Source organism: Nycticebus coucang, chromosome 10 (genome assembly GCF_027406575.1).
Source record: "Nycticebus coucang isolate mNycCou1 chromosome 10, mNycCou1.pri, whole genome shotgun sequence".
NCBI lineage: Eukaryota > Metazoa > Chordata > Mammalia > Primates > Lorisidae > Nycticebus > Nycticebus coucang.
In genome coordinates this window covers 28,128,193-28,155,107 of record NC_069789.1, presented here as the reverse complement: position 1 = coordinate 28,155,107, position 26,915 = coordinate 28,128,193, and the positions used below count along the sequence as shown (strand labels likewise).

At 35.0% G+C, this 26,915-nt stretch overlaps 1 protein-coding gene across 1 annotated transcript in view; it reads right to left on the bottom strand.

The window, feature by feature from the left end:
• DNAH14 (dynein axonemal heavy chain 14) overlaps window positions 1-26,915 on the bottom strand; it is an 862,921-nt gene that overhangs the window by 673,979 nt on the left and 162,027 nt on the right. Inside the window, 6 exon segments of the mRNA XM_053607548.1 lie at window positions 6,318-6,563; window positions 10,505-10,689; window positions 12,233-12,602; window positions 13,725-14,066; window positions 18,609-18,953; window positions 19,661-19,827. Coding sequence (XP_053463523.1) covers window positions 6,318-6,563; window positions 10,505-10,689; window positions 12,233-12,602; window positions 13,725-14,066; window positions 18,609-18,953; window positions 19,661-19,827 — 1,655 coding nt within the window.

Sequence of the window (26,915 nt, the reverse complement as noted above, 5' to 3'; positions counted from 1 at the left end):
TCTTCTTTGGCACTACTGTGAACAGAATACAGTCCTTAACTGTGCTTTTCAGCTTGACTATTTTTGGTATATATAAAGGCTACCGATTTCTGGATGTTGATTTTGTAACCTGAGACGCTGCTGTATTCCCTGATAACTTCTAAGAGTTTTGTAGTAGAATCCCTGGTGTTTTCCAGGTATACAATCATAATCTGCGAAGAGGGAAAGTTTGATCTCTTCTGATCCTATATGGATACCCTTGATCGCTTTTTCTTCCCTAATTGCAATGGCTAAAACTTCCATTATAATGTTAAAAAGTAGTGGAGACAATGGACAACCTTGCCTGGTTCCTGATCAGAGTGGAAATGACTTCAATTTAACTCTATTCAATAATATATTTGCTGTGGGTTTGCTGTAGATGGCCTTTATCTGTTTAAGAAATGTCCCTACTATACCAATTTTCATAAGTATTCTGATCATGAAGTGATGCTGGATATTATAAAAAGCTTTTTTTGTGTCAATTGAGAGAATAATATGGTCTTTGCTTTTTAATTTCTTTACATGTTGAATTATATTTATAGATTTACATATATTGAACAAGCCTTGAGACCCTGGGATAAAACTGCCTTTTTCATGATATATAAATTTTGATTGATGTGTTGCTGGATTCTGTTTGCTAGGATCTTGTTAGGATCTTGTTGAATATTTTTGCATCTACATTCATTGGTGATATTGGGGTATAATTTTTTCATGTTGTGTCTTTCCCTGGTTTGGGAATCAGTGTTATGTTTGCTTCATAGAATGTGTTGGGTAGTATTCCTTCTTTTTCTATATTTTGGAACAGCTTGAGTAATATAGGTACTAGTTCCTCTTTCAAGGTTTGGTAGAATTGTGACGTGAAGCCATCTGGTCCCGGGCTTTTCTTTTTAGTGAGATTTTGTATGGTTAATGCTATTTACGAACTTGAAATAGGCCTGTTCAACATTTCCACCTTATTCTGGCTAAGTCTTGGAAGGTGATGTACTTCCAAGTATTGGTCAATTTCCTTCATATTTTCATATTTCTGAGAATTAAGTTTCTTGTAATATTCATTAAGGATTTTTTCACTTTCTGAGGAGTCTGTTGTTATTTTGTCTTTGTCATTTCTGTTTGATGAAATTAGAATTTTTACACTTTATTTTCTAGTTAGGTTAGTCAAAGGTTTATCAATTTTATTTACCTTTTCAAAAAACCAACTTTTTGATTTTTTGATCTGTTGTATAATTCTTTTGTTTTCAATTTCATTTAATTCTGCTCTAATTTTGGTTATTTCTTTTCCTCTGTTGGGTTTTGGGTTGGAATGTTTTCCTTTTCCAGTTGCTTGAGAAGTCCCATTAGGTTGTTAATGTCCTCTCTTTTCATTGTCTTCAGGAAGGCTTACAGTGCTATAAATTTCCCTCTTAGGACTGTCTTTGCGGTATCCCAGAGATTCTAATAATTCGTGTCGTTTTGTTCCTTGTCGTTTTGTTCCAAAAATTTGGTAATTTCCTTCTTAATCTCATCTATGACCCAGCTATCATTCAGCATAAGGTTATTTAACTTCCATGTTTTTGTATGAGTATGCAGATTCCTGTTGTTACTGAGTTCAACTTTTGTTCCATGGTGGTCTGAGATGATGTGAGAAGTAATTTCTATTCCTTTAAATTTACTGATGTTAGACTTGTAACATAAGATGTGATCAATTTTGAAGTATGTTCTATGGGCTGATGGGAAGTATGTGTAATCAGTTTTGTTGGGATAAATTGTTCTGTAAATGTCTGTTAAATCCAAATGTTGGATGGTTAGGTTTAAATCTAAAATTTCTTTGCTCAGCTTCTTATTGGAGGATCTATTTAACAGTGCCAAAGGAGTGTTAAAATCTCTGACTATTATGGAGCTGGAGGAAATCAAGTTGCTCATGTCTGTTAGATTTCTCTTATAAATTGAGGTGCATTCTCCTTGTGTGAATAAATATTAATAATTGAAACCTCATCATATTGAGTATTACCCTTAACAAAAATGAAGTGACCATTCTTATCATTCCTTACTTTTGTTGGTTTAAAGCCTATTATATGTGCAAATAGAATTGCAACACCTGCTTTTTTCTGATTTCCAATTGCCTGAAATATGGATGACCATCCTTTCCCTCTGAGTCTATATTTATCTTTTAAGGTAAGATGAGATTCTTGTATGTAGCAGATATCTGGCCTGAGTTTTTGTATCCAGTCAGCCAACCTGTGCCTCTTTAGAAAACAGTTTAAGCCATTCACATTAATGGAGAATATTGATAAGCCTGGTAAAATTTTGGGTATCGAGTTTTTTTAATGTCCAGTGGACATTTTTAATTTTTTTTGCCACTGTGGAAGTTGGAGTTTGATCAAAAGTTTCTTAGTGAGTTTACTTCTGAAGTAGAGGATTATGCTGGTCATTATGTAGGATAGGTCTGAGAATATCCTGAAGAGCTGGTTTAGTTATCGTAAATTTTTTCAACATGTGAATGACATTAAAGTATTTAATTTCTCCATCATAAATGAACTTCAGTTTAGGTGATACAGGATCCTGGGTTGAAAGTTATTTTGTTTTAGTAGATTAAAAGTCGATGACCACCCTCTTCTGGCTCGAAAGGTTTCAGCAGAGAGATCTGCAGTCATTCTAACATTCTTCCCTTTGAATGTTATGGTTTTTTAACGTCCAGCTGCTTTCAGAATTTTCTTCTTCATATTAACTTTAGTGAAGTTAATTATGATGTGCCTGGGAGATGTCTTATTTGTGTGAGTCATGCTGGGGTTCTGAAATTGTCTGCTATCTGAATTTCAGTATCTCTTGGCATGTCTGGAAAATTCTCTTTCATAATTTCATGGAGAAGAGCCTCTGTGCCTTGCAAAGCTACTTCATCGCTTTCAGGGATTCCAATGGGGGCAGATATTAGCCTTCTTTGAATTATCCCATAGCTCTCTGAAAGAATGATATATTTTTCTCTCCATTTCTCTTCCTCTTTGAGAGTTTGGGAGCATTCTAAAGCTTTGTCTTCAATGTCAGAAATCCTTTCTTTTGCTTGCTCCACTCTGTTACTGAGGGATTCTTCTGTATCTTTCAGATCTTTGAGGGCTAAAAATTCTTGCTTTAATGTGTGAAAATCTTTGGCGATCTTGTCTTTAAATTCGTTGAATTCTTGGGACAACTTTTGAATTTCTCCTTGAATTTCCCATTCCCACTTTTTCTTCATTCTATTCTTCTTGCTTGAAATACAAACTCTGAACTTGATTCTGACATCTCGGACGTCTGTTTATGAATGGGATCTTCAGTTATGTCTGCCATGTCTTTCCTTGGAGGGGTTGATCTACTCTGGTTATTCATGTTACCAGTGTTTTTTCGCTGATTTTGCCCCATGATTATTTTACACCATTTGTATTTTCTCCTGGAGCTTTTCCAAGGACCCATACAGTGCTACAACCTGAGAAACTGGGGACCTGCTTGGTGTGGTGGGGCTAAGTGACTCTGTCTTGTTTTCAGCTGGTTCTGTCTGACTCTACTGAATCAGTTACTCTGTATTGAATTCTCAGCTGTGGATAAATACTAGCAATTAAGTCACCCCACCCCCCACAGGCAACAATATAAAAGGAAACTCAAACCTCCCATAAACGCACACCCTGGGTACCACTTGGATAGTCCTTGGGTGATTGGCCAAGTTCAAGAGGTCCAAATCAATTGTCTCAGTCAGCACCTGTCTCGGGTGGGAGAGTTTAAAAGGTTTCTGCCAACTAGATTGCAGGGGTCTGCTGACAACTCAACTCAAATATGACTTGCTCCAGTGCTCCGTGTAGTCAGAAAGACCCACCCAGCAAATAGATTAGTCTGGGAAGGTTGATGCCTCCTTCTCCATTTTGCACCTCTGTCACACTCAGTCACTGATAACCCCGCAGGGCTGTGACCCAGTTGCCTCCAATGAGCAGGTAATCCAGGGGGTTGTGCCAGCCGGAATCACAGGGAGATCTATGTCTCCTCAGCCAGGCTGCTGCTCTCTGCCACTATCTTGTTAGGGGGAGGTGAGGCCTGACAACCTCGGGTACTTGATGGAGGCTGGGGCTGTTCACTCTGTTCCAGCCCTGCCCCTGATTGATGTTACTGACAGAACAGAAAAACTTTGTGGAATTTGTTTCTGCCCCAGCCAAATTCCCCTGCAGAAGAGAAGCTTTTTCAGTTCAAAGAACCTGTACCTCAGGCCGTGTCTGTGCTGCTGTAGTTTGAATTCACAGCATGATTAGCTGTCAGTTCGAGCCTCCTGCCCTCCTTTGTCTCAGTTAATAATCCCCTGAGGCCGGGTGCATCCCAGGCTCAGTAAATCATTCCTCTTGGTCAGCCCTTCCCTGGAATCTGCCAGCTCTGCGGGTGCATTTTCTAGTCCCCACGCTCCACCCAGGCCAGTACTGCCTCAGGCAAATCCTTTACTCCTGGTGCCTGCGTTTCCATCGCAGATCTTTTCTGCCAGTGGCTGCCACCAGAGAAGATACCTGGCCTCCTCTGGTTGCCCAGAGAGACAGGTGCTGTGACTCTGGAATATCCAGGGATGTGCCCTGTTGTTGCCAAAAAATGGCTGCTGCTCTGTGCCTCGGGGCACCACCACTCTGGTGTGATTCCCTCTCAGCCGACCATCCTCTCCTCACTCCCATGCTGCAGAATCAGCACTGACCAGAAGCAGTCCATGCCCTGTCCACAGCTCTCACGATAATATCCAAGAAACTGGACTTCTCGGGGACAGGCTTCCAGAACTCAGAGTGAGAGTGGAGGGGAGTGCTGGGAGTTCACAATTGCAGGTAGAGAATATGTTTTATAAAGTTTTATGCCTGGCAGGAGAGCGCCATGGCACCCTAGTAGGGGAAGTAGATCCAGTTTTTAGAGGGTCTCTCCTGTGGGATATAGTGGGAGGACTTTTGAACTCTGCTCATTTGTTTATGCGGTACTCCGATCTATTCTCATGGGGGAGTGAACTTCCATCTGCCTGGCGAAGCATTTTGTACCTTTTGTTTGTATCCTTGGGGTCGCAGCTCACCTCAGCAGGGTTGATGTGTGTTCTTCAACTTTCTCTCTTGGCACAGCTCTAATCCACCAGGTTACTTGCTAAATTTCTGTCCTTTAACTCTCCTTCTAGACGGGAGCCTCTGTGGAAAGCTGGCTTCAGTTAGCCATCTTGTCTCCGCCCCTCTGGATTTTTTTTCTTTTTTAAAATTCTCTTCTTTATAGCCAGTTCCTTGGCCTTTTTCCTATTGTTTTTTTTTTTAATTTATATCCCTCTTTCACATCATTTGGATGTGTCAAAAGAAGACTAATGTTTTCAATACCACTGAAGATTTCATTAACCTTCCTCAGTCAATAACGATAAGTGTTTCTGGTGAAGCAGAAGCTGCACACTTGTCAAAGGTCAAAGGCCGTAGCCTCAAGGGGTCCCCAGATGCAGGAAAAGTGAAATGCCCACTCCTGGGCTCTCACAGTCAAGGATACTTCTAGGTTAGGGGCTCAGCTGTCCCAGCCTTTGACGCCAGGGACACACCCTACCAAACAGGTTTGGGATTTGCCTTCCTGAGATTGACAGGAAGGCAAAACAAAATATGGCTGTGATTTCAGAACCAACACTCTGGAAACCCCCTGCACTCCTTTTCCCCTCCTGTGCCAGAGACCACAGACACCTTCATCTTCACTCGCCACCTTCTCCATGCCCTTTCCTACATTCTTCTTAGTAAAGCATTATAAGAATGGAGAAGCAAGAATTCAATGTACTCAATTCTGACATGAGGACAATTGACGCTAATACATGGTGGGAGGAGGGGGAATGGAGGAGTGCAGAGAGGGAGGTATGTATGGGGCCACAGTTGTGTGACACACCTCTTGGGGTCAGGAATCTCTTATTAGAGGAACTTTACCCAGCAAATGCAAGCACTGTAACCTGGTTCTTTGTACCCCCAATGATTCCCTCCCCCCAAAAATATTAGGTATGTTACTGAATATGGGGCTGCACAGTGAGGCACTTTTTAATATATTTTTAAATATATAATCTAAATTTATCTTGAATTAAACTTTTTGATATTTGCTTATGAATAATTAATGCTTCCATAAAGAAACTGTTTTTAGTATTCTAAATATTTCACCATTTTTATATGAGTAACATACAATTCAAAAGCATTATAAAATTGTAGAATACATCACTTCTTGTTATTTTGGCTAAGATCAAAGGTAGTATATGTACTTATCAGTATAATGCAAAAAATTAAAGTGATTAGTAACTATAGAAAATGAATACATTTTTTCTTTGTTATAGTATTTACCTTAATGGGACCAATATAGGAAGATCCTTTTATTGTTGAAAGTATGACTTGAGATTCTTCTAATTGTGATAACATGTCATCTATAGATGAAATTATTAGGATAGAGCAAATCTCTGAGTGGTGAAGAACTAAATGTAAAGGAGTAGTGTTCCAAAGATCAATAATCTTAAAAAGCATTTTTTCAAGAGCAGCTTCATTAGTTGCTGAATTTGATATATCATTTATTTCATTTTCATATTGAAACATCTGAAATAAATAAATTATTCTTTAATCTTAAGAGGAAAAATAGTTCCTGATACATTTAAAATGGAAAAAGTTAAATGCTTGTTTTGAAAGGCACATAAAAGTATTGAAGATCTGATTCTAGTTAGGTTTACATCCTAATCAGAGATTTCATGGCCTAAACTTCATGACACAACCCTTTGCATTTTTAAATCATTGTATTTCACATTATTCATGCTCAATGAAAATTTATAATTTACCTCTGATTTCAGTCAAAGTAAAGAATATATATGCTCTGTATACATGCAGATGGTGGTATTATTTCCTTCAGCTTTCTTCTGCACTAATTAAAACTGCTTGCTTAATTTTTGACATGTTTTTACTTTTTATAATAATTATTGGTATATATTTGTCTAAGAGAATGTAACTCTAATGGACCCAGATTTCCACGTTTTCCCTTTCTTTGCTTCATTTCCTTAAGAATAAGTGTTATCTCAAAATACGGGAGTGGAATATATGTATATAGCTCTTTTTGCCATGTATACTGACTTTCAATTCTTATGGGACAAGATTAAGATATAAGATCTCCAGATTCACTCACTGTGATAGAGATATTCAGAGAGCTTCTTATGTCCACCTTTTAGAATGAATGAGCCAGGTTTATTGCTTTTAATCCCTGTTTAGGAGTAAGAATCTATTAGTATTCCTATATGTCGTTTCCACTGGGTTAAAGAATGATGCTTAATCCCTATGTGTTGGTAAGGCAGCTCAGTGGGGACAATGAACAAATATGACTAGTTCTTATCATCTTTTTTATGGGCCTTCCAAACATGGATATAAGGATGGTAGGATAAGGTGACTGCCTGTGGACTTCAATAAAAACTTTGAGAAGGTAGCCTAACTTTTTATATAGACTATTCAGCCAAAGGCAGGTAAGGAACATAGGAACATCAATGTTCTATGCTGAAGAAAGAATTTTGTACCTAATACTAACATTCTGAGATTGCCAAAAACTAAATCCAGAAGCTAATAATATGTAAAGCAAAGTTTCTGCCAAATGAATCTAGCTAGCCCTGTCAAGTCCTTATGGTCAAAGCTTAGGGCCTGACAATTTTCTAATTGACTTTGGTAATATCTGTGTGGTTTCAGATGAATCTTAATGCCTATAATTAATTATTTACTTTTACTATAAAGCATATGGCATGTGATCATTGAAAATGATCAACCATAAAATGGCATACTATTCACTCTTCCCTATTAACTTACTTTATGATGCGTTTTTCATGTGATAGGCTGTTCAGAGCCTGCACAATAGTGTGGACCAAATGGCTATCATGACAATTTATTAATCTGATAGGATCATAAATGCACTGCTAATATTCCTATCCTGGAAAATCATGAGGCAAGTTTTACTAAATAAAGGCTGAGTTTCTGGGCCAAATACTATCCATGTAAAATCTAAATAAATATTATACTGGGTAAGTTGGCAGACTTCTACAAGATGAGGAAAACCATCCAGGAACTTTTAGAGTTTACTTGAGATTATCATCAGACTATCTCCTTATCCCCTCTATTATTATAATTAACTTCAAGATGGAGAAGGTCTTATTTTAATTCCCAACTGTAGCATTTTTTGAGGCTGAAGACTTTGTTTGCTTTTGTTTAGATGTCAAACTGTCTTAATTTTGATGCTTCATAAACTACATGAGCGTTTCTTTTTGAAGTATCCATTCATGTTAGAAATGTAAAGATAGCTCACTAAAACTTCGAGGTATTACAGGCTACCATTCCCATGTAGGCCACTAGCTACTGCCTTATATCCTTACCTACTTTTGCTTGCTGCTAGTCTTAGTCTGTCAAATTCTCACCTTATACACCTAACTTGCCAAGAAATTGTCATGATAATCCAAGAATGAAGATGAAAATATCATTGAAATTGTGCTGTTTTTTCAGCATGCTGATTTTAATAAACTCATCAGTTGGTATTGGCCCTTATGTTCTGAAATTATCTAGCTCTCTTGCTGAATTTCATTTTGGAATATATATAGATTATGAAACTATGATAATAATTCAGAAAAAGTTGAGAAATAAGATATGATGAGCAAGAAAAGATACAATAGTTATTTTATAATTTTTCTAGTGTTAACAATTAGGAAAATGGAGCTAATATTGAGGTCAGGAAGACAAAGGAGGAATAAACTTTGAGAGATGGAGAATGAAGACTAATTTTTTGACATTAATTTTGTGATATAGCTTAGACTTATTAAACAAGAAATTGAAAATGTGAGTTTGGGCTCGGCACAGATAGCTCAGCGACTAGGGCACTAGCCAAACACACCCGAGCCTACCAAACAACAATGACAACTACAACAAGAAAATTGCCAGGCGTTGTGGTGGGCACCTGTAGTCCCAGCTACTTGAGAGGCTGAGGCAAGAGAATTGCTTAAGCCTAAGAGTTTGAGGTTGCTGTAAACTGTGATGTCACAGTACTCTACTAAGAGTAACATAGTGAGACTCTGTTTCTAAAGAAAAAAAAGAAAAGAAAAGAAAATGTGAGTGGCACTGAGGAGGAAGGTTGAGATTAGGGGTGATGACATAAAACAATTTTAAAAAATCAATTAAAGGTTTCTTTTAAAATTCTTCTTTTTAAAAGTGTTCCCTTCTCTCCACATCCATGCCAGCATCTGCAGTTTTGAGATTTTGTGATTGCTGGTGGGACTGCAAACTAGTACAACCTTTCTGGAAGGAAGTATGGAGAAACATCAAAGCACTCAAGCTAGACCTCCCATTTGATCCTGCAATCCCATTACTGGGCATCTACCCAGAAGGAAAAAAAATCCTTTTATCATAAGGACACTTGTACTAGACTGTTTATTGCAGCTCAATTTACAATCGCCAAAATGTGGAAACAGCCTAAATGCCCACCAACCCAGGAATGGATTAACAAGCTGTGGTATATGTATACCATGGAATACTATTCAGCCATTAAAAAAATGGAGACTTTACATCCTTTGTATTAACCTGGATGGAAGTGGAAGACATTATTCTTAGTAAAGCATCACAAGAATGGAGAAGCATGAATCTTATGTACTCAATTTTGATATGAGGACAATTAATGACAATTAAGGTTATGGGGGGGAAGCAGAAAGAGGGACGGAGGGAGGGGGTTGGGCCTTGGTGTTTGTCACACTTTATGAGGGCAAGACATGATTGCAAGAGGGACTTTACCTAACAATTGCAATCAGTGTAACCTGGCTTATTGTACCCTCAATGAATCCCCAACAATAAAAAATAAAAAATAAAAAATTCTTCTTTTTAAGTTCACTAAAAATTATTCCCCATGTTCCTCATTATGAGATCATTTACCAAAGAATTGTAGCTATAAAATGTTTTCAATTACATTAGATATTATCAAACATGAAACATTAAATATACATGAAGCTTATTGTTAGACATGAAGTTAGACATGAAAAAGAAACTTTTAAACCATAAAATATTATAAAAATTATATTTTATAACAAAACTTTCATGGCAAATCAAATAGCTGTCAATTATGCATTTTAAATGTAATGTTGAGTTATTGGTAGCACTATTCTAACCTGGTCTTAATATATTTTCATCTCACATAAAAATGAATGTAGTAGTTTTGATTTTTCCATTCTTATGTATTCTCTACGAGAAGCAGAACTTTTCAATAATGAAACACTAATTTCATTTGTCACACATGAAAAACAATATTACTATTTTCTAATCACCTAGATAATTATTGTATCATGAATGGATTATCTATTGTCTCCAATTAAACATATTTCCATATAACCTATTATCTATTAATATATTCATATTTTCTAGACATTTTATAAGCATCTCCCTTTCCTAATTCTGATTCATTGTAGAGTTATTTTCCTACTTAAAATTCACTCCTCCGGTACTTCAATCTACCTTTTTCAAACTATTTATATTACCTTGAGGATTCGAAGGTTCTCTAGTGTACAGTTTTTATCAACTGACTTTCCAACAATCTCCTGAAGAGCTTCCCAATGCCGTGGCTTGAGACAGGGGTTGCCCAGAGCTATCATGATAGGCAGTTCTTGCTTAAACTGTGTCACTGATTGCTGAAGATGTGTTACCATATCATTGCTAGGTAAACCTATAAATAACAATGGGTCAGTGGGCTCACATGTTAATTATATTTTTAAACAGAAAAAAATTGAGAAAATAAGAATTTTTCTTTAAAATGTGGTGCTAACCAATATAATAATAGTTATTCAGTTATTAGTCCGCATTAAACTAATACAAATAATGAGCTTTATTAACATCGCCCCCCATAAGAATCAACTATGGATTAAAATAAAGAGAAATAGTTATCAGGACTTTTAGGGACAGCCATATTATCTTAGAAAATTTGATACCAGCGATGATCAGCTACCACAGGGTTTCCCTGGTTTTCACCAACAAGCTAGAAATATAAGACAGATGGGTGCACACACATTAGGAAGACTGCTGTATATGTAAGGCTTTTAAATTTTTCTAAGTAAGGAAGAAAATCAAAGGAAAAATTACCAACACTATCATTTCATAAAAACAATGTTTTAACATCAAATATAGGTGACAAATTTGCCATACATTAGCATTGGTTTGTCCTCTGGCATTGAGAAACCACTGATGCACAGGTCTCAAAACTTCTGAAGTTTCAACCCCTATAATCTTTTCTCTTAGAAACTTAGAAAAGCGGATATAACACGGAAATAGCCAAAGTTAGGGACTCAGGAGAATTGAAAACTACACTCATACTCTCAAAAAACTAATTTATATAGATAGACCTTCTTTTAAAAAGCCATAATGAACAGTAAAATGTTTTCCAATATCTGGTTAAACAAAAGGTCAAGGGGATAACTTTGGTTTTTGCCAATCTAGACTTTGGCAAGCAGCAAGATTTTGTGTGGGAAACTATGTATAAAATAAGGAGTTGTATACTTTTTATTTTATATACTATTGTTTTGTGAAGCAAAATATTGAGAGGTAATTTGCACAATGAGTGGTTATGTTAAAGCACTGAGACTACGATATGCTCCCAGTTTTTCTCCTTTCTAAATGCTTTGATGTAGTTATATTTCTTGTGTGATTTAAAAACAAGCAAATTAAAGTGTTTTTCTGGCTTTTCTATAGAATAAATTTTAGCTTGAGGTCTAACTGAATCTTAGCAAAGATATTCTCTTGGCCAGGTGAACAAGATTTTCCTTTTGGAAGTTATAAGAGCTTGCAAAATACTCTTACAGGAATAGTATTTCTGCATTCGCAAAATTTCAAATTTAATGATTAGCATAAACAAACCTCTTGAAATGGCATTTTAGCTGTTTTTTTCACTGCCCAAAAGGATATTAGAGGCATACAGAGGATTTGAGTATTCTGACCAGTACCTTAAGAAGAGCCAGAATCAGAGCAAAGTGTCCAGGGTTCTACCCAGAGAAACAACTTTTAAATAAAACAAGAACTGTTATCAATAACTTAATAATTTTTTTTCAGATTTAATCTCTTTCTTGCTTCAGCAAACAATTCCTATCTACACTCCTGAATTGTTGCTCCAGTTCAGGGAACAAATTAAGAAACAAAACCAAGGATAATGATGTTGCTTCTCAGAAGCCATTTTGTGTGTTATTCTAGATGGGAAAATTTGAGAAATATATTTTTACCTTTTTCCAGCATAACAATTATCTGTGTCCATTTTGAAACATTTCGCTGTACTAGCTCTGTATCAATATTTTGAAGAGAACAATTCCTCCATTCCCAAAAGAATGCTCCCCACTCCCCTTGTGCTTCCCATAATAATTTTCTCAAAGTTAAGTCATATTCAATGTCAGTGATATCCGAAAGCACAATCTGTGTAATATCTTCCACATTAAGAGAATGCATATGAGATTGGTAATCATTGAAACAATTCTGATAACTTGAACATGCTTTAGCTCTGTTAGCTAAACTTGTAGCTTCCTCTGAGAGAGTCTGGATCATTTCCATTTCTGTTGACACTCGAGTACCAATGTATAACAGAATAGGAGTTCTTATCTAAGAAAATAACAGTAAGACATTTTATGAGACCAAAACATTCGGAATTTAAACATGTGTTACTGACAGGTAAAACATTTTACTATGTAATCTAAGCTTTAACATGGTAAGTGGGTGAAGCTGCCACTACCATTACCATTTGGCCCAGACAAAGGCCCAGAAGATTTCAGGTTTTTCTGTTTGTTTGTTTTTTAATTTTTTAATTTTATTTATTTTTTATTATTAAATCATAGCTGTGTACATTAGTGTAGTCAAGGGGTACAATGTGCTGATTTCATATACAATCTGAAATATTTTCATCAAACTGTTTAACATAACCTTCATGGCATTTTCTTGGTTATTGTATGAAGACATTTGTATTCTGCATTTAGTGAGTTTCGTCTGTACCCATTCTATTGTGCCATGAGGCCCCTTGGCAGGCTGTTGAAGCCTATGGTAAAAATTACTAGCTCTGCTGCTATTTGTTGCCTACATTCATTTATAGTCAAAAAAATACTAAATTTCAGTTAGAGGCTAGTGAAAATAACAATGAAATTTTATTTATCATTCAAGGTCACAAATCACCAAAATTCGGTCAGTGAATCACATGTTACAATACTTGGATTTTATTATTACACTTACAGTATAGTAGTATATTATAATATGATAATATACAATAATATTAATAAAATAATATATTACAATTATATTGTTATATTATAATAAACTAAATAAATTTATTATTATAAATTTATATATAATAAATAATATAATATAAATTATAATATAATAAAGTATAATACAATAATATATTATTTAATATATTATAATATTATATTATTTATCCAAGACTGCATAGAAAGCAAATAGCCAAATGCTTATACTTACATGAGATTAAGATAAAATGATGGGACCACACCTATGGAGCATATTGCAAGGGTACAAGTCAAATTTATCAAGTATAGAACACAAATGTCTTAACATTAAATAAATGAGGTGAAAGCTAAGATAATTAGTTGGATCTAACCACTCCAATTTATACAAAAATCAATACATAAATCCCATACAGGCATAAATGTATTCATGATCTATATGAATTAATAAAAGGAAAAAAAAAGAAAAGAAAAATAAAAAATTGCTTACTTTAGCCTTTAAATTACTAACATCAGTTCGTAGACCAGTCACATATGATTCTAAATTATCTCTGAATTTAGTTATGGTGGCATCTTTGTTTGTTTCATTTAACTTTATAGATGTTTTTAGTTGACCAAACTTGATAAGAAGGATTCTGTATATGGCAAATTGCTCTTCTGGAATATGGACCTGGTAATTCCTTACAACAGAATATAACTGAGCAATTGTTAAATACTTGTCTTCTATTGTAGATATTTTTTTGGAAATTTCATCCAAAAAAGTAAAATGTATCACAAATTCCTCTATTTCAGTGGGATCACATTCCAGTTGTTGCAATGATGAATCTACAAGCTGAAATCATTAACATATCAATTATTGTTATGTAACGACTTTCTACTATTTTAGAAGACTAATTACTCTCTTTAGTTTCTCTGACTTACATAACTATAATTTCATAAAAAATGAAAACATTCCTAAACATAATTCTAAGTATTATTTAAATATTAGGGCATCAATATGAGAAAATCCTTCTACTGTTTATAAAAGGCACTTGAATATATCTCACATAAAAATAAATGTTACCGTGACATAAAAGAAGTGTTATAATGAATAATGGCTTTTAAAAATGAATGTAATGTAAGTAGCAAAAATATGATTGAAAAGTGAACAGTGCATAATAAGTGCTACCACTTTGGGGGCATTTATGTGCTATGTTCTTTAGGTACATTATCTCACTTTATTTAGATTATATGTTTGCTAATTAGATATTTTTTCCCCTAGTTTTCAGAGGTTGAAACTGAGTCTCAAAGGGATTCATTGAGTTACAGAACTATGATTCAAACCTAAATATTACTCCAAGTTCCGTTCTGTCCCACCCTACTCCTATCCATTATAAACATATTAATAATAATGGTCATAATTTTTACAAGTAAAATTTATAAAGTAGTTTAATTTCAATACTGAGATTGTATTTTTTATATTTTTCTTATGTTTCAAAGCATACCAATAGAGAAAAGCATTTAATCACAAAGAAACTAAGAGAGGAAGAAAGAACAAAGTATAATGCAAAATAACCAGAAAACAAACAAAAATGACAGTCATAAATCCTTATCTATTAATTATATCAAATGTAAATAGACTAAATTCTCCAAACAAAAGGCACAGAGTGTCTGAATAGATAAAAAACAAAACCCATCTATACACTCCCTATGAAAGACTCAAACTTTAAGGATGTATATAGACTGACCGTGAATGGATGTAAAATAATATTCCATGAAAATGGAATGTATGAAAAAGTAGGAGATATATTTATATTAGATAAAACAAATTTTAAGGCAAAAATTTAAAAAAACAAATGATAAGAGAGTCAGGTCAGAATGAGGATATGACAGATGAAAATATATATGCTTTAAGTTTAGAGGACTATATATAAAACACAAATAGATTTGAAGGTAGAGATAGATTGAAACACAATAATGGTAAGCAGCTTCAACCTCCTACTTTCAGCAATGGACATACAATCCAGACAGAAAGCTGATAAAGAACATTTATTAGACTTAAAACTCATTCTGCTAAATGAACCTAACAGACATATACAGAGCATTCTGTCCAATGAAGCAGGATACAGCTGTGTGTCACGGAAGATACTTGCCAATATGGTCCCTCAGGAAGCCAAAGCTAGAGATGCCATAGCCCAGGGTTTCAAGGACTCTATGAGCCAGGAGAATGTCATAGCTCCCCAGCTAAGTCCTAAGAACAAGGCTCAGGCTCAGAAATAAAATACAGAACAAAACAGAACAAAAAAAGGGATATCTTGGCTGTCATTTAGGAGATTAATGAAGGAAAGATGAGAAAAGTAAAAACATCACCACAAAATAAACAAAGGAGAGACAAGAAAAAGAAGAAAAAAGAAGGAAAACCTGTAACAAAGATGGAAATCTTGGTATTAAAAAATTATATTAAGAAATACATAATACAATATATTGTCTGGATACTAAATGGCACTCTGGGGTTAGAAAACGTGGAGGGGGTGCTTCTGCTGCTCCTGTGTGTTGCGGGGGCAGGAAGGAAGTTACTAGCTAGTTGCTGTGGAGACCTGGCCTTGTTTTCTTGGTTTATTTAATAATAATCTGGATGGGATTGTTGGGCCAGCATTTGGTGGGTGTCTCTGCAGGATTCAGCCCAAGGGTGTCTGTGGTGCCCAGCAGGTGGAGAGCTAACTCATGTGCTGGGACCCTGGGTCTTCCTCCCCTGAGGCTCTGTCACAATGGTGGCATCCATCTACCAGCCTCCTGCCAAATCCACCTTCCCTGTGCCATACAAGTTTGTCCATGGGCTCAGATCCACCCAACATGGTTCCAGGAACTCCCAAGTTAAAAAAGCTATAGAATGCCTTCTATGTGTCCAATTGTTTGCCAAAGGGCTGGTTTCTGCACACACGCCAGAGACCAGTGAGATTTCAGTTCCTGCTCCTTTCTCCCCACTTCCTTTGCCTAATGGGATAGCCCTTCCCAGAGTTTGGTCTGGTCCCCCGTCCACCACAAAAGGGGATACAGTTTGGGGTAGGGGAGACTCTCCTGTTGGCTTGATCCCTTCAGGATTGCATGTGTAGGCTTTGTCTGTAGGTTACTAGACACCCTTACACCTGCTTTTTATGTAGATATTCCTTCTCTGCTGGCCTCTTTGGATCCTGGAGTCACTTGCTGTCTTACTGTGCCCTCACAATGATGTTTCTGAGTGGGAAAATCCAGTAAGAAGTGGCTTGAGTCCCCTGGCCCTGATCTTATTGAAAGCAGCTGGTGAGATGTCCCTAGTCTTCAATCTTGGAGTTGCCTCTTTTTAAGAGTCTTAACACATGTATACATCAATGTTCATAGACAAACTACATCCATAAACAAAATATAGATAACTTCTATTGTCCCCAAAAGATTCCTGTGTCTGGTTATTGGTGCTATAAATTAAATTTGTCTTTTTCTTTTGTTTGTTTTTGTAGTTTTTGGCTGGGGCCGGGTTTGAACCTGCCACCTCTGGTACATGGGGCTGGTGTCCTACTCACTGAGCCACAGGCGCCGCCTAAATTTGCCTTTTTCAAATTTCATATACATGGAATCATATAGTAGATATTCCTTTGTTTTTGTCTCCTATTCCTCAAAAGGATCTTTTAAAGTTCATCTAAGTTGTTGCGTGTGGCAATTAATTCCTTTTTGATGGTTATATAGTATTAAAATAAATATCACATTTTTCTTATCTATTTACCTGTTGGTAGATACTTGGATTGTTTCCAGGTTTCAGCAAAGTGTCTTATGACTAATTTGAGTGGAAGTCTGTGGATTTGTTTTCATTTCTCATGGGTAAATAATATGGCATGGGACTGCTGCATCAAATAATAAGTGAATATTTAACTTTAAAATAATTGCCATTTTTTCAAAGTGACTGTACCATTTTCAATTCTAACCTGTATTGTATGAAAATTTTAATTCCTCCAAATATTTTGTATTGTCAGTCTTTCTAATTATAGTTATTCCAATGGATGTGTAGCGTGTTGTCATTATAGTTTTAATGCTCATTACTCTTAAGAGTATGATGTTTAATATGCATTGTATCTTTATGCCATTTCCTTTTGTGAAGTGTGGTCAAATATCTTGCCCACATTTTATTAGATCATTTGTCTTACTTTTTGTTTTTGTTGTTGCTGACACAGAGTTTCACCCTGTTCCTTGAGCAGAGTGCAGTGGTGTCATCATAGCTCACTGCAGCTTCAGACTCCTGGGCTGCAGGCATCCTGCTGCCTCAGCCTCCCACAGTGCTAGGTTTGCAGGCATGAGCCACCACATCCAGCTTTCTTACTATTTTTATTGGTACTTTGGTTTGTAAGAGTTCTTTATATATCCGGGATATAAATCCTTTGCAAGATACACATATTCCAGTATTTTCTCTCTTTAAACATGTGATTCCATTGTTTTCTTGCTTACATAATTTCTCTCCAGAATTCTACTGTATTTCTTGTTTTGGTTTCTTATTGACTTTATTTTTTGTTTAGCTTCTTTCTGCTTTTAAGATTTTCTATACTGTTTCACTGTTTCAAACTGTTTCACTGGTTTGCAGTAGTTTGCTTATGTTTTTGGTGCCTCTTTATTTCACTGGTTTCATTGAACTTGTCAAAGTCATTTGTTTAATGTTCACCAAATTTGGAATTATTTTGCTATTATTTTTCTTTTTTCTTTTCATTTTCTTCTTCTTCTTGCAGATTTTGGCCGGGGCCAGGTTTGAACCCACCACCCCTGGCATATGGGGATGGCACCCTACTTCTTGAGCCACAGGGCTGCCCACTATTATTTTTCATATATCTTTTCTGTCCATCCCTCTCTCCTCTCTTTATGGAACTTAATAAGACATACGAGAGATAATTTGGTATATCCTATAGGTTACTGAGTATTTGTTTTTGTTTGGCTATTTGTTCTCTCTGTGCTTCTTTTGTTATGATGCTATTGCTGTTTCCACAAGTTCATATCTTTTTCTACAGTATCTAATCTGATATTAATCTCATCAAGTAAAATTTTCATTTAAGATACAGGTAATGTTCCATGTTTATGGGTTTCACATCTTTGGATTCAACCAAAGATGGAATGAAAATATTTTAAAAATATATAAAAATAGAAATATATATAACAAGTAGTTACATAGCATTTACATTGTATTAGGTATCATAAATAATCCAGAGGTGACATTTTTTTGAGGAAGTGATATTTGATCAAAGACTTAAACAAATACATTACACAATGGAATTTTATGAGGATACTATTAATCATGTATATATCCTAAGTACATATTTAAAAATAATAATTTACCATATCTGAAACATTCTTATGCAATAGGAATGTTTGAAATACTTACTTCCAGTAGATATTCACTCTTTTTTTCAATTAGAGATTGTAAGAGTGTGTGGCTCAAATGTATAATGTTCTCAACATAAGGTAAACATTCTGACTGATAATCAAGACTAAGAACGTTGAAAACACCAATGCGCTTTTCAATGGCCATATTTGTAATATGTCTAAAATAGTTTCTGAATCTACTTAGTATAGCTTCAAACTCTGTTGATGTTAATTCTCCCATAGATGATATTTTCATACTCATAATTTTGGCTTTCTCTACCATGGTACAATACTTTCTAAACTTCCAGCTGTAAACATTAACTAGGCCCATTGAATTACCAATAATAGTCAGGAGACTCACAACCTGTAAATAAAAATATTAGAAAAGTTAATCACAATTTTTCATAAAAGTGAAAAAAGTATGGTTTGATATGATAATAGTTTCTTATGTGAGGTTTACTTATTAAGAACCTCTATTAAATATCTAAATATTTTGGGAACATAAGATTTTAAGAAGTTTAGATGCTTTTGAATATTTTACTTTTATGTTAGGGCTTACTAGGCTATTTGACTTTATGATTAGCATGTCCCTTTTGAACTACTATACTGGAGACAGCAATCATTTATGTCCTTGCTTATCACCCTGTTTTAAAATTGGGCCAGTCTTTTATCTGACTTCACCTAATTCACCGAAGACATAGCTAATATGGATTGAGTAGAATCTTGACCTAAGCTAAGCCATTTAGATTCTCTGGTAAATTTGGACAAAAATACCAAGTTAGATGGTAATGGGAAGAGGAGGGACATGACAAGTCAACATATTGGCAAGCCAATATCAGAAGAGAGCCATAAAAGGGAAAGTTCATTTTCATAGAAGTTGGAGAAAACACACAGAGGTGAGCAAAGATGAGAGATCATATGAAAGACAAATGGGAGATCAGCTGGAAATGATTTTTCAATTGTTATTCATTAGGATCTTCTAATTTTCAGTAATTCCTTTATCTAAGAATTTGATTGTGTTTCTGCTTCTTAAGCCAAGCATTCACTTAAATGAATTGCTTTTAAACTTACTTTATTTTGGTAAGCAGGATCCATTTCAAAAAGGATTTCACAGTCTGGCCATCTGGTCTGCCTCTTATATTTTACTATACTGTCTGTCTTATTAGCTAAATCCAGAATTGAAGAGAAATCAATAAACACAGACAGGTGAGGATCTTGGTGAAGAGGTGTAATTGTGGCTAAAATACATAATTCAAAAATTAATACTTTCAGAAGTCCCACTGAAAGCAACACTTTAAAATTATCTTTGACATCTGGAATAATTGAAAACTGAAGCTTGTGTACTATGACAGACTGTATTCTATACTGATAGATGGAACTACAGGTAGCTGTAAACATTTAGATTTAATATTATAGAAACACAATACTCATAGGTAACTGGGAGAAATCAAGAGTTATGATTTAAATAGAAAATGAGAATAAAATATTCAGCAAACAGATATTTGAACTGAATCTGCTATGCAGAGATTATTAATCCATCATGAGGGTACAAAGATTAGGAGACACAGCCTCCTCTGCTCTCAAGGAGTTCATAGTCTAGCTGGACAATTGGATGTCCGTAGGCCAATTATAATGATAATGATAACTTTTACCTACACTTCACTTCTTATACAAAAATCAACTTAAGATAAATCAAATGTCTAAACATAAACACAAATCTATAAATCTTCTTTTTTTTGTCATTCTTTTTTTATTATTGTTAAATCATAGCTGTGTACATTAGTGCAATCAAGGGGTACAATGCGCTGGTTTCATATACAATCTGAAATATTCTCATCAAACTGTTCAACTGTTCAACGTAGTTAAAGAACCTGTCATTCTTTATTTTTTTCTCTTTTTTTTTTTATTAAATCATAGCTGTGTACATTGATATGATCATGGGGCATCATTCACTAGCTTCACAGACCGTTTACCAAGTTTCACATATACCCTTGTAAGATGCACCGCTGGTAGGGGGGAGGTGGGTAGAGGGAAGGGGATTGGTGGGATTATACCAGCGGTGCATCTATAAATCTTCTATAAGAAAACACATGTGATCTTGATTTAGATACACAGCGTTTAGATACAAAACCCAAAGCATAATCTATAAAAGTCTAATAAGCTATACATTACCAAAATTAAGTAGTTTAGTTTAATTAAGGAGAATGAAAAGATACCTATTTGAATAAAATATTTGTAAGTAATATATATGATATAGGACTTTGTATCCAGAGCATATATAAAAACCTCTCATAACCCAACAATATCTAAAAAATCCCCAATTTAAAAATATGGGCAAAATATCTAAAGAATCATTTAATGAAAAAGATATGTAGATAGAAAATTAGAATAAGATGAACAGTACCATTAGTTACTCATACAATGCAAATTACCATGAGATATCACTACAATGTATTAGATGTACTAGAATGCTAAAATTTTTTTAGAAATCTGATAATACCAAGTGGTAATGAGGAAATAGAGCAATTAGAAACTCTTACACATTGTTAGTAGGAATGCAGAGTGATATCACTTTGTAGAACAGTCCGGCAATTCTCATAAAGCTGAAACATACTACCCGTATTACTTGGCAATTTCACCTTTAGATATATACCCAAGAAAGAGGAAAATTTACATTCATCCAAAAGGCCACATTTCCATTTACATGACATTCTGGGAAAAGTATAGCAATAGGGAGAGAAATCAGATCAGTGGTTGCCAGGGATAAGGAGTTGGGACTACAAAGTGTCCATAGAAGGGAATCTGAGGATAATTGAACTGTTTTGTATGGAACTGCAATGGTAAGTATGTAAGTGTGCATTTGTCAAAACCCACAATACTGTACTTACAAAGTGAATTTTAATCGTGTGTAAATTTTAAAAAGTCAATCAAGATGTTGGGAGAAGCCAAGATGAAGTGCAGACTGTGACAAATTAATCTAACTGTATTACAAATGAACAACATAATCTCATTGAAGAGGGTGGGAAAGAAAAAAGTTGACTTAAGCAACTTTAGGTAATAGTGTTTGGACTGGAAACAATAAGGTAGATTAAAAACAATAAAAAAAAAACCTCAAAAAACTTTACACAAACATTGTACTTTAATTGCCCCTTTTTTTTTCAGAGGTTTGGTATGACAATACTGAGATTACTGTTCAACTATAGTCAAATCTGGACAGGGATTCATTCTGAAAAATGCATTTCCAGGTAATTTCTTTGTTGTGTGAACATCATGAAGTGTACTTACACAAACCTAGATAATCTGAATACTATAAGAAATTATATGCCCAGAAATTTGACAGTGTGGAGGAAATGTATCAAAACTTGGAATCATAAAGAAGCAATTAAAAAAATCTCCCAACAGAAAAATGTCCTGAACCAGATGACTTCACACCAGAATTCTGTCAAACATCAGAGCTTATTGCAGAATTTATTCCAAAATTATCCCAAATTATTCTAAAAACTTGAGAAGAAAGGAATCATCCCCAACACATTTTACAAAGCAAGCATCACCCCAACACCAAAACCACACACTTTCATAAGAATGGTAAAATACAACTATAGCCCAGAAGGAAGGAGGGAAGAGGAGGGTGAGGGGAGGGGAGGAGAGTGGCTGGGTGGAAGAAGGCTAACCAGTGGGACCTCACCTATTGTGCATATTGCAAGGGTAGGTGTCAAATTTATTAAGAGTATAAATGTCTTAACACAATAATTAAATAAGTGAGGTGAAGGCTATGTTAACCAGTTTGATATAAGCATTCCAAATTGTATATAAAATTAGCACATTGTACCCCATAAATGCAGAAATGTACACAGTTATGATTTAACTAAAAAAAATTGAATAGAAAACAAAAAAGAAAAGAAACACACTTGATTAATGGAGCGTCTTACAATGCCCATAGTGTGATCAGATAAAAAAACAAAACAAAACAAAAAGAAAACAGGAAAAGACCCAGTTAAAAAGGAGAACTACAGGCCAATATCACTAATGAATACAGTACAATGTGCTGGTTAACATAGCATTCACCTCACTTATTTAATTGTTGTGTTTAGACATTTATACTGCCATCCACGACAAACCCATAGCTAATATTATACCAAACGGAGTAAAACTGAGACAATTCTCACTTAGAATTGGAAACAGACAAGGATGTCTCATCACTACTACTATTCAACGCAGTTCTGGAAATTCTAGCCAATGCAATCAGGCAAGAGAAGGATATAAATGGCATCCAAATGGGGGGAAAGGAGTTTAGACAGTCACTCTTTGCCGATGTCATGTTCTTATATTTAGAGAACCCCGAAGACTCAACCATGAGACTCCTGGAAGTAATCAAGAAGTACAGTAATATCTCAGGGTATAAAATCAATGCCAAAAAATCAGTAGCCTTTGTATATGCCAAAAACAGCCAGGCTGAGAAGCTAACCAAAGAAACAATTCCCTTCACGGTATCTTCAAACAAAATGAAATACCTAGGAATATACCTAATAAAAGAGGTGAAGGACCTCTACAAAGACAATTATGAAACACTGAGAAAAGAAACAGCAGAAGACATTAACAAATGGAAGAGCATACAATGCTCATGGTTAGGAAGAATCAACATCTTTAAGATGTCCATAATTCCCAAAGCAATCTACAAATTCAATGCCATCCCTATTAATAGACCCAACAGCATACTTTGAAGAACTGGAAAAAATAGTTCTTTGTTTCATATAGAAAAAAAATACCGTATAGTCAAGGCAATTCTTAGTAATAATAACGAAGCTGTGGACATAATTGTACCAGACCTGAAGCTATATTGCAAGTCCATAGTGATCAAAGTAGCATAGTATTAGCACGAATAGACAGACAGACATCTGGAGCCAAACTGAAAATCAAGAGATGAAACTAATATCTTATTGCCACTTCAGCTTCGATAAACCAAACAAGAGCATACATTCAGGAAAAGAATCTCTATTCAATAAATGGTGCTGGGAAAACTGGTTGATTCAAGATGAATAAAATATTTAAATCTAAGATGTAAAAGGATAAAAATCCTAGAAAAAAAGTGTAGGAAAAACTCTTGAAGATGTCAGCTTGGGGAAAGATTTTATGAAGAAGACTTCAGTGGCCATTGCAACAACAAAAATAAACAAATGGAGCTTAAACTTAAAAGCTTCTACACAGCCAAAGACACAAAAATCAAAGCAAATAGACACCTTCAGAATGGGAAAAGGTATTTGCATATAATGAATCTGACAATGACTTGATAAGTAGCATCTATAGAGAACTCAAATTAATCAACAAAAAGAGTTAACAATCCCATCTATCACTGGGCAAGAGACATGAATAGAACCTTCTCTGAGGAAGACAGACCATATGGCTACCAAAAATATGAACAAATTCTCATAGTCTGTAATCAGCAGAGAAAGGCAAATCGAACCCACCCTGAGATATCACCTAACCACAGTGAGACTGGCCCACACCACAAAATCCCCAAACTGCAGATGCTAGCATAGATGTGGAGAGAGGGGAACACTTATACACTCTTGGGACTTCAAACTAATTCAGCCTCTTTGGAAAAAAGTATGGCGAATCCTCAAGGAACTCAAATTAGACCTCCCATTTGACCCCTCAATCTCAGTACTAGGCATCTACACAGAAGAAAAAAAATCATTTTATCATAAGGACAACTAGACTGTTTATTACAGCTCAATTTATAATTGCCAAAATGTGGAAACAACCTAAATGTCCACAAATCCAGGGATGGATTAACAAACTATGGTATATGTATACCATGGAATACTATTCAGCCATAAAAAGATGGAGGCTTTACATATTATGTATTAACCTGGATAAAATTGGAATGCATTCTCCTTAATAATGTATCACAAGCATGGAAAACCAAATACCCAATGTACTCAATATTAACATGAAGCCAGTAGATGATCTAATACTCATCCACATAAGAGAAAAACTCAAGTCAATTCAAGTTGTGGTGGGAAGGGGATTGGTGTGCTTAATGGACATAATATAATAGCATATGGCACACCTTTTGAGTGCAGGACACAACTATAAGAAGGACTGTACTGAACAAATGCAAATATTGTGACCTAGTTGTTTGTACCCTCACATTAACCTGAAATATAAAATAATAAAAAAAATCACCTCAAAGTCATGAAAAACAAAGAAAGATTAAGTATCAGACATAAATTGAAAAATAATTAAGAGAAATTATAATTAAAAGTAATGTCTGATCATAGACTGAATCCTGAAACAGAAAATAGGTATTAGTTAAACTTGGAAAACACACATAAAATCTGTCATTTCTTTAATACTCTTGTGCTAATATTAATATTTGTCCAAGGTAGACAAAGTGAGACTCTGCCTCAAAAATAAATAAATTAATTAAAAATAAATTACTGGAGAGAAAGAAGTTTACAAAGGAAGGCATCACACATCAGACTTCTATAATATTAAAAGCTAGAAGGCAGTGGAACAAATCTATGGACTACTAAGGAAAGTGGGTAAATGTGTGTGGACTCATCCTAATAAGAAACTACAGCTTTCTACAATGTGTCTAAGTATATAATGTTGCAAAATATTAGTATCTCTGGATCTTACTGAGCAACAAACCTCTACCTGGATGAGTTAAAATGGAGTGGAGCAAGAATTATACAACCTTTGTGGCATTTCTTAATTTAAAAACAAATACCTTTTTTTGCATGTTTCACCTTAACAGTACAATGCAAACTTTAAAATAAATATGGGATTTGAAGAGACTTACTGATTCAATTTTAGCCAGTTTGGGGGAAAGAAGAAACATAATAGGAGGTAGTAGTTACAAAGCATAGTGAAAAATATTGAATTCTTAGGGCCTGAAAAGGCCAAGGAAGAGGAAGGGAGGGGGGAGGTTAAGGTGGAGGGAGGCTAATGGGTGGGGCCACAACTACGGTGCATCTTAGAATGGGTACAGGCGAAACTTACTAAAGGCAGAATGCAAATGTCTACATACAATAACTAAGAAAATGCCATGAAGGCTATGTTGAACAGTTAGATGAGAATATTTCAGATTGTATATGAAACCAGCACATTGTATCCCTTGATTGTACTAATGTACACAGCTATGGTTTAACAATAAAAAAAAATAAAATAATGTATTATATACCCCTAGATTTGAAAGAAGGAACTTTAAGCTCAGCAAACTATGATGATATGATTGGAGACAATGACACATTTATGGAGCTGCCAAGTGTTTTAAGATCTTTGTAAAACTTATTCTGAGAAAAGTATAAATTCTTTGGCTGACTGTAATTTCAGATTATTTATGTACACATAGCAGGAAAATAGTCATTTAAAATCTACTTAAGGTGGAAATTATATCTCCATTATATTATGACATAAAATATATATATATATATATATTTTATTTATTTATTTATTTATTTTTTTATTGTTGGGGATTCATTGAGGGTAAAATAAGCCAGGTTATACTGATTGCAATTGTTAGGTAAAGTCCCTCTTGCAATCATGTCTTGCCCCCATAAAGTGTGACACACACCAAGGCCCCACCCCCCTCCCTCCTTCCCACTTTCTGCTTCCCCCCCATAACCATAATTGTCATTAATTGTCCTCATATCAAAATTGAGTACATAGGATTCATGCTTCTCCATTCTTGTGATGCTTTACTAAGAATAATGTCTTCCACGTCCATCCAGGTTAATACAAAGGATGTAAAGTCTCCATTTTTTTAGGCTGAATAGTATTCCATGGTATACATATACCACAACTTGTTAATCCATTCCTGGGTTGGTGGGCCTTTAGGCTGTTTCCACATTTTGGTGATTGTAAATTGAACTGCAATAAACAGTCTAGTACAAGTGTCCTTATGATAAAAGGATTTCTTTCCTTCTGGGTAGATGCCCAGTAATGGGATTGCAGGATCAAATGGGAGGTCTAGCTTGAGTGCTTTGAGGTTTCTCCATATTTCCTTCCAGAAAGGACTTAAATTTAAGGCATGAAACAATAAAAATCCTCCAAGAAAGCATAGGAAAAACACTGGAAGATATTGGCCTAGGGAAAGACTTCATGAAGAAGATTGCCATGGCAATTGCAACAACAACAAAAATAAACAAATGGGACCTCATTAAACTGAAAAGCTTCTGTACAGCTAAGGAGACAATAACCAAAGCAAAGACACAACCTACACAATGGGAAAGGATATTTGCATATTTTCAATCAGACAAAAGCTTGATAACTAGGATCTATACAGAACTCAAATTAATCCACATGAAAAAAGCCAACAATC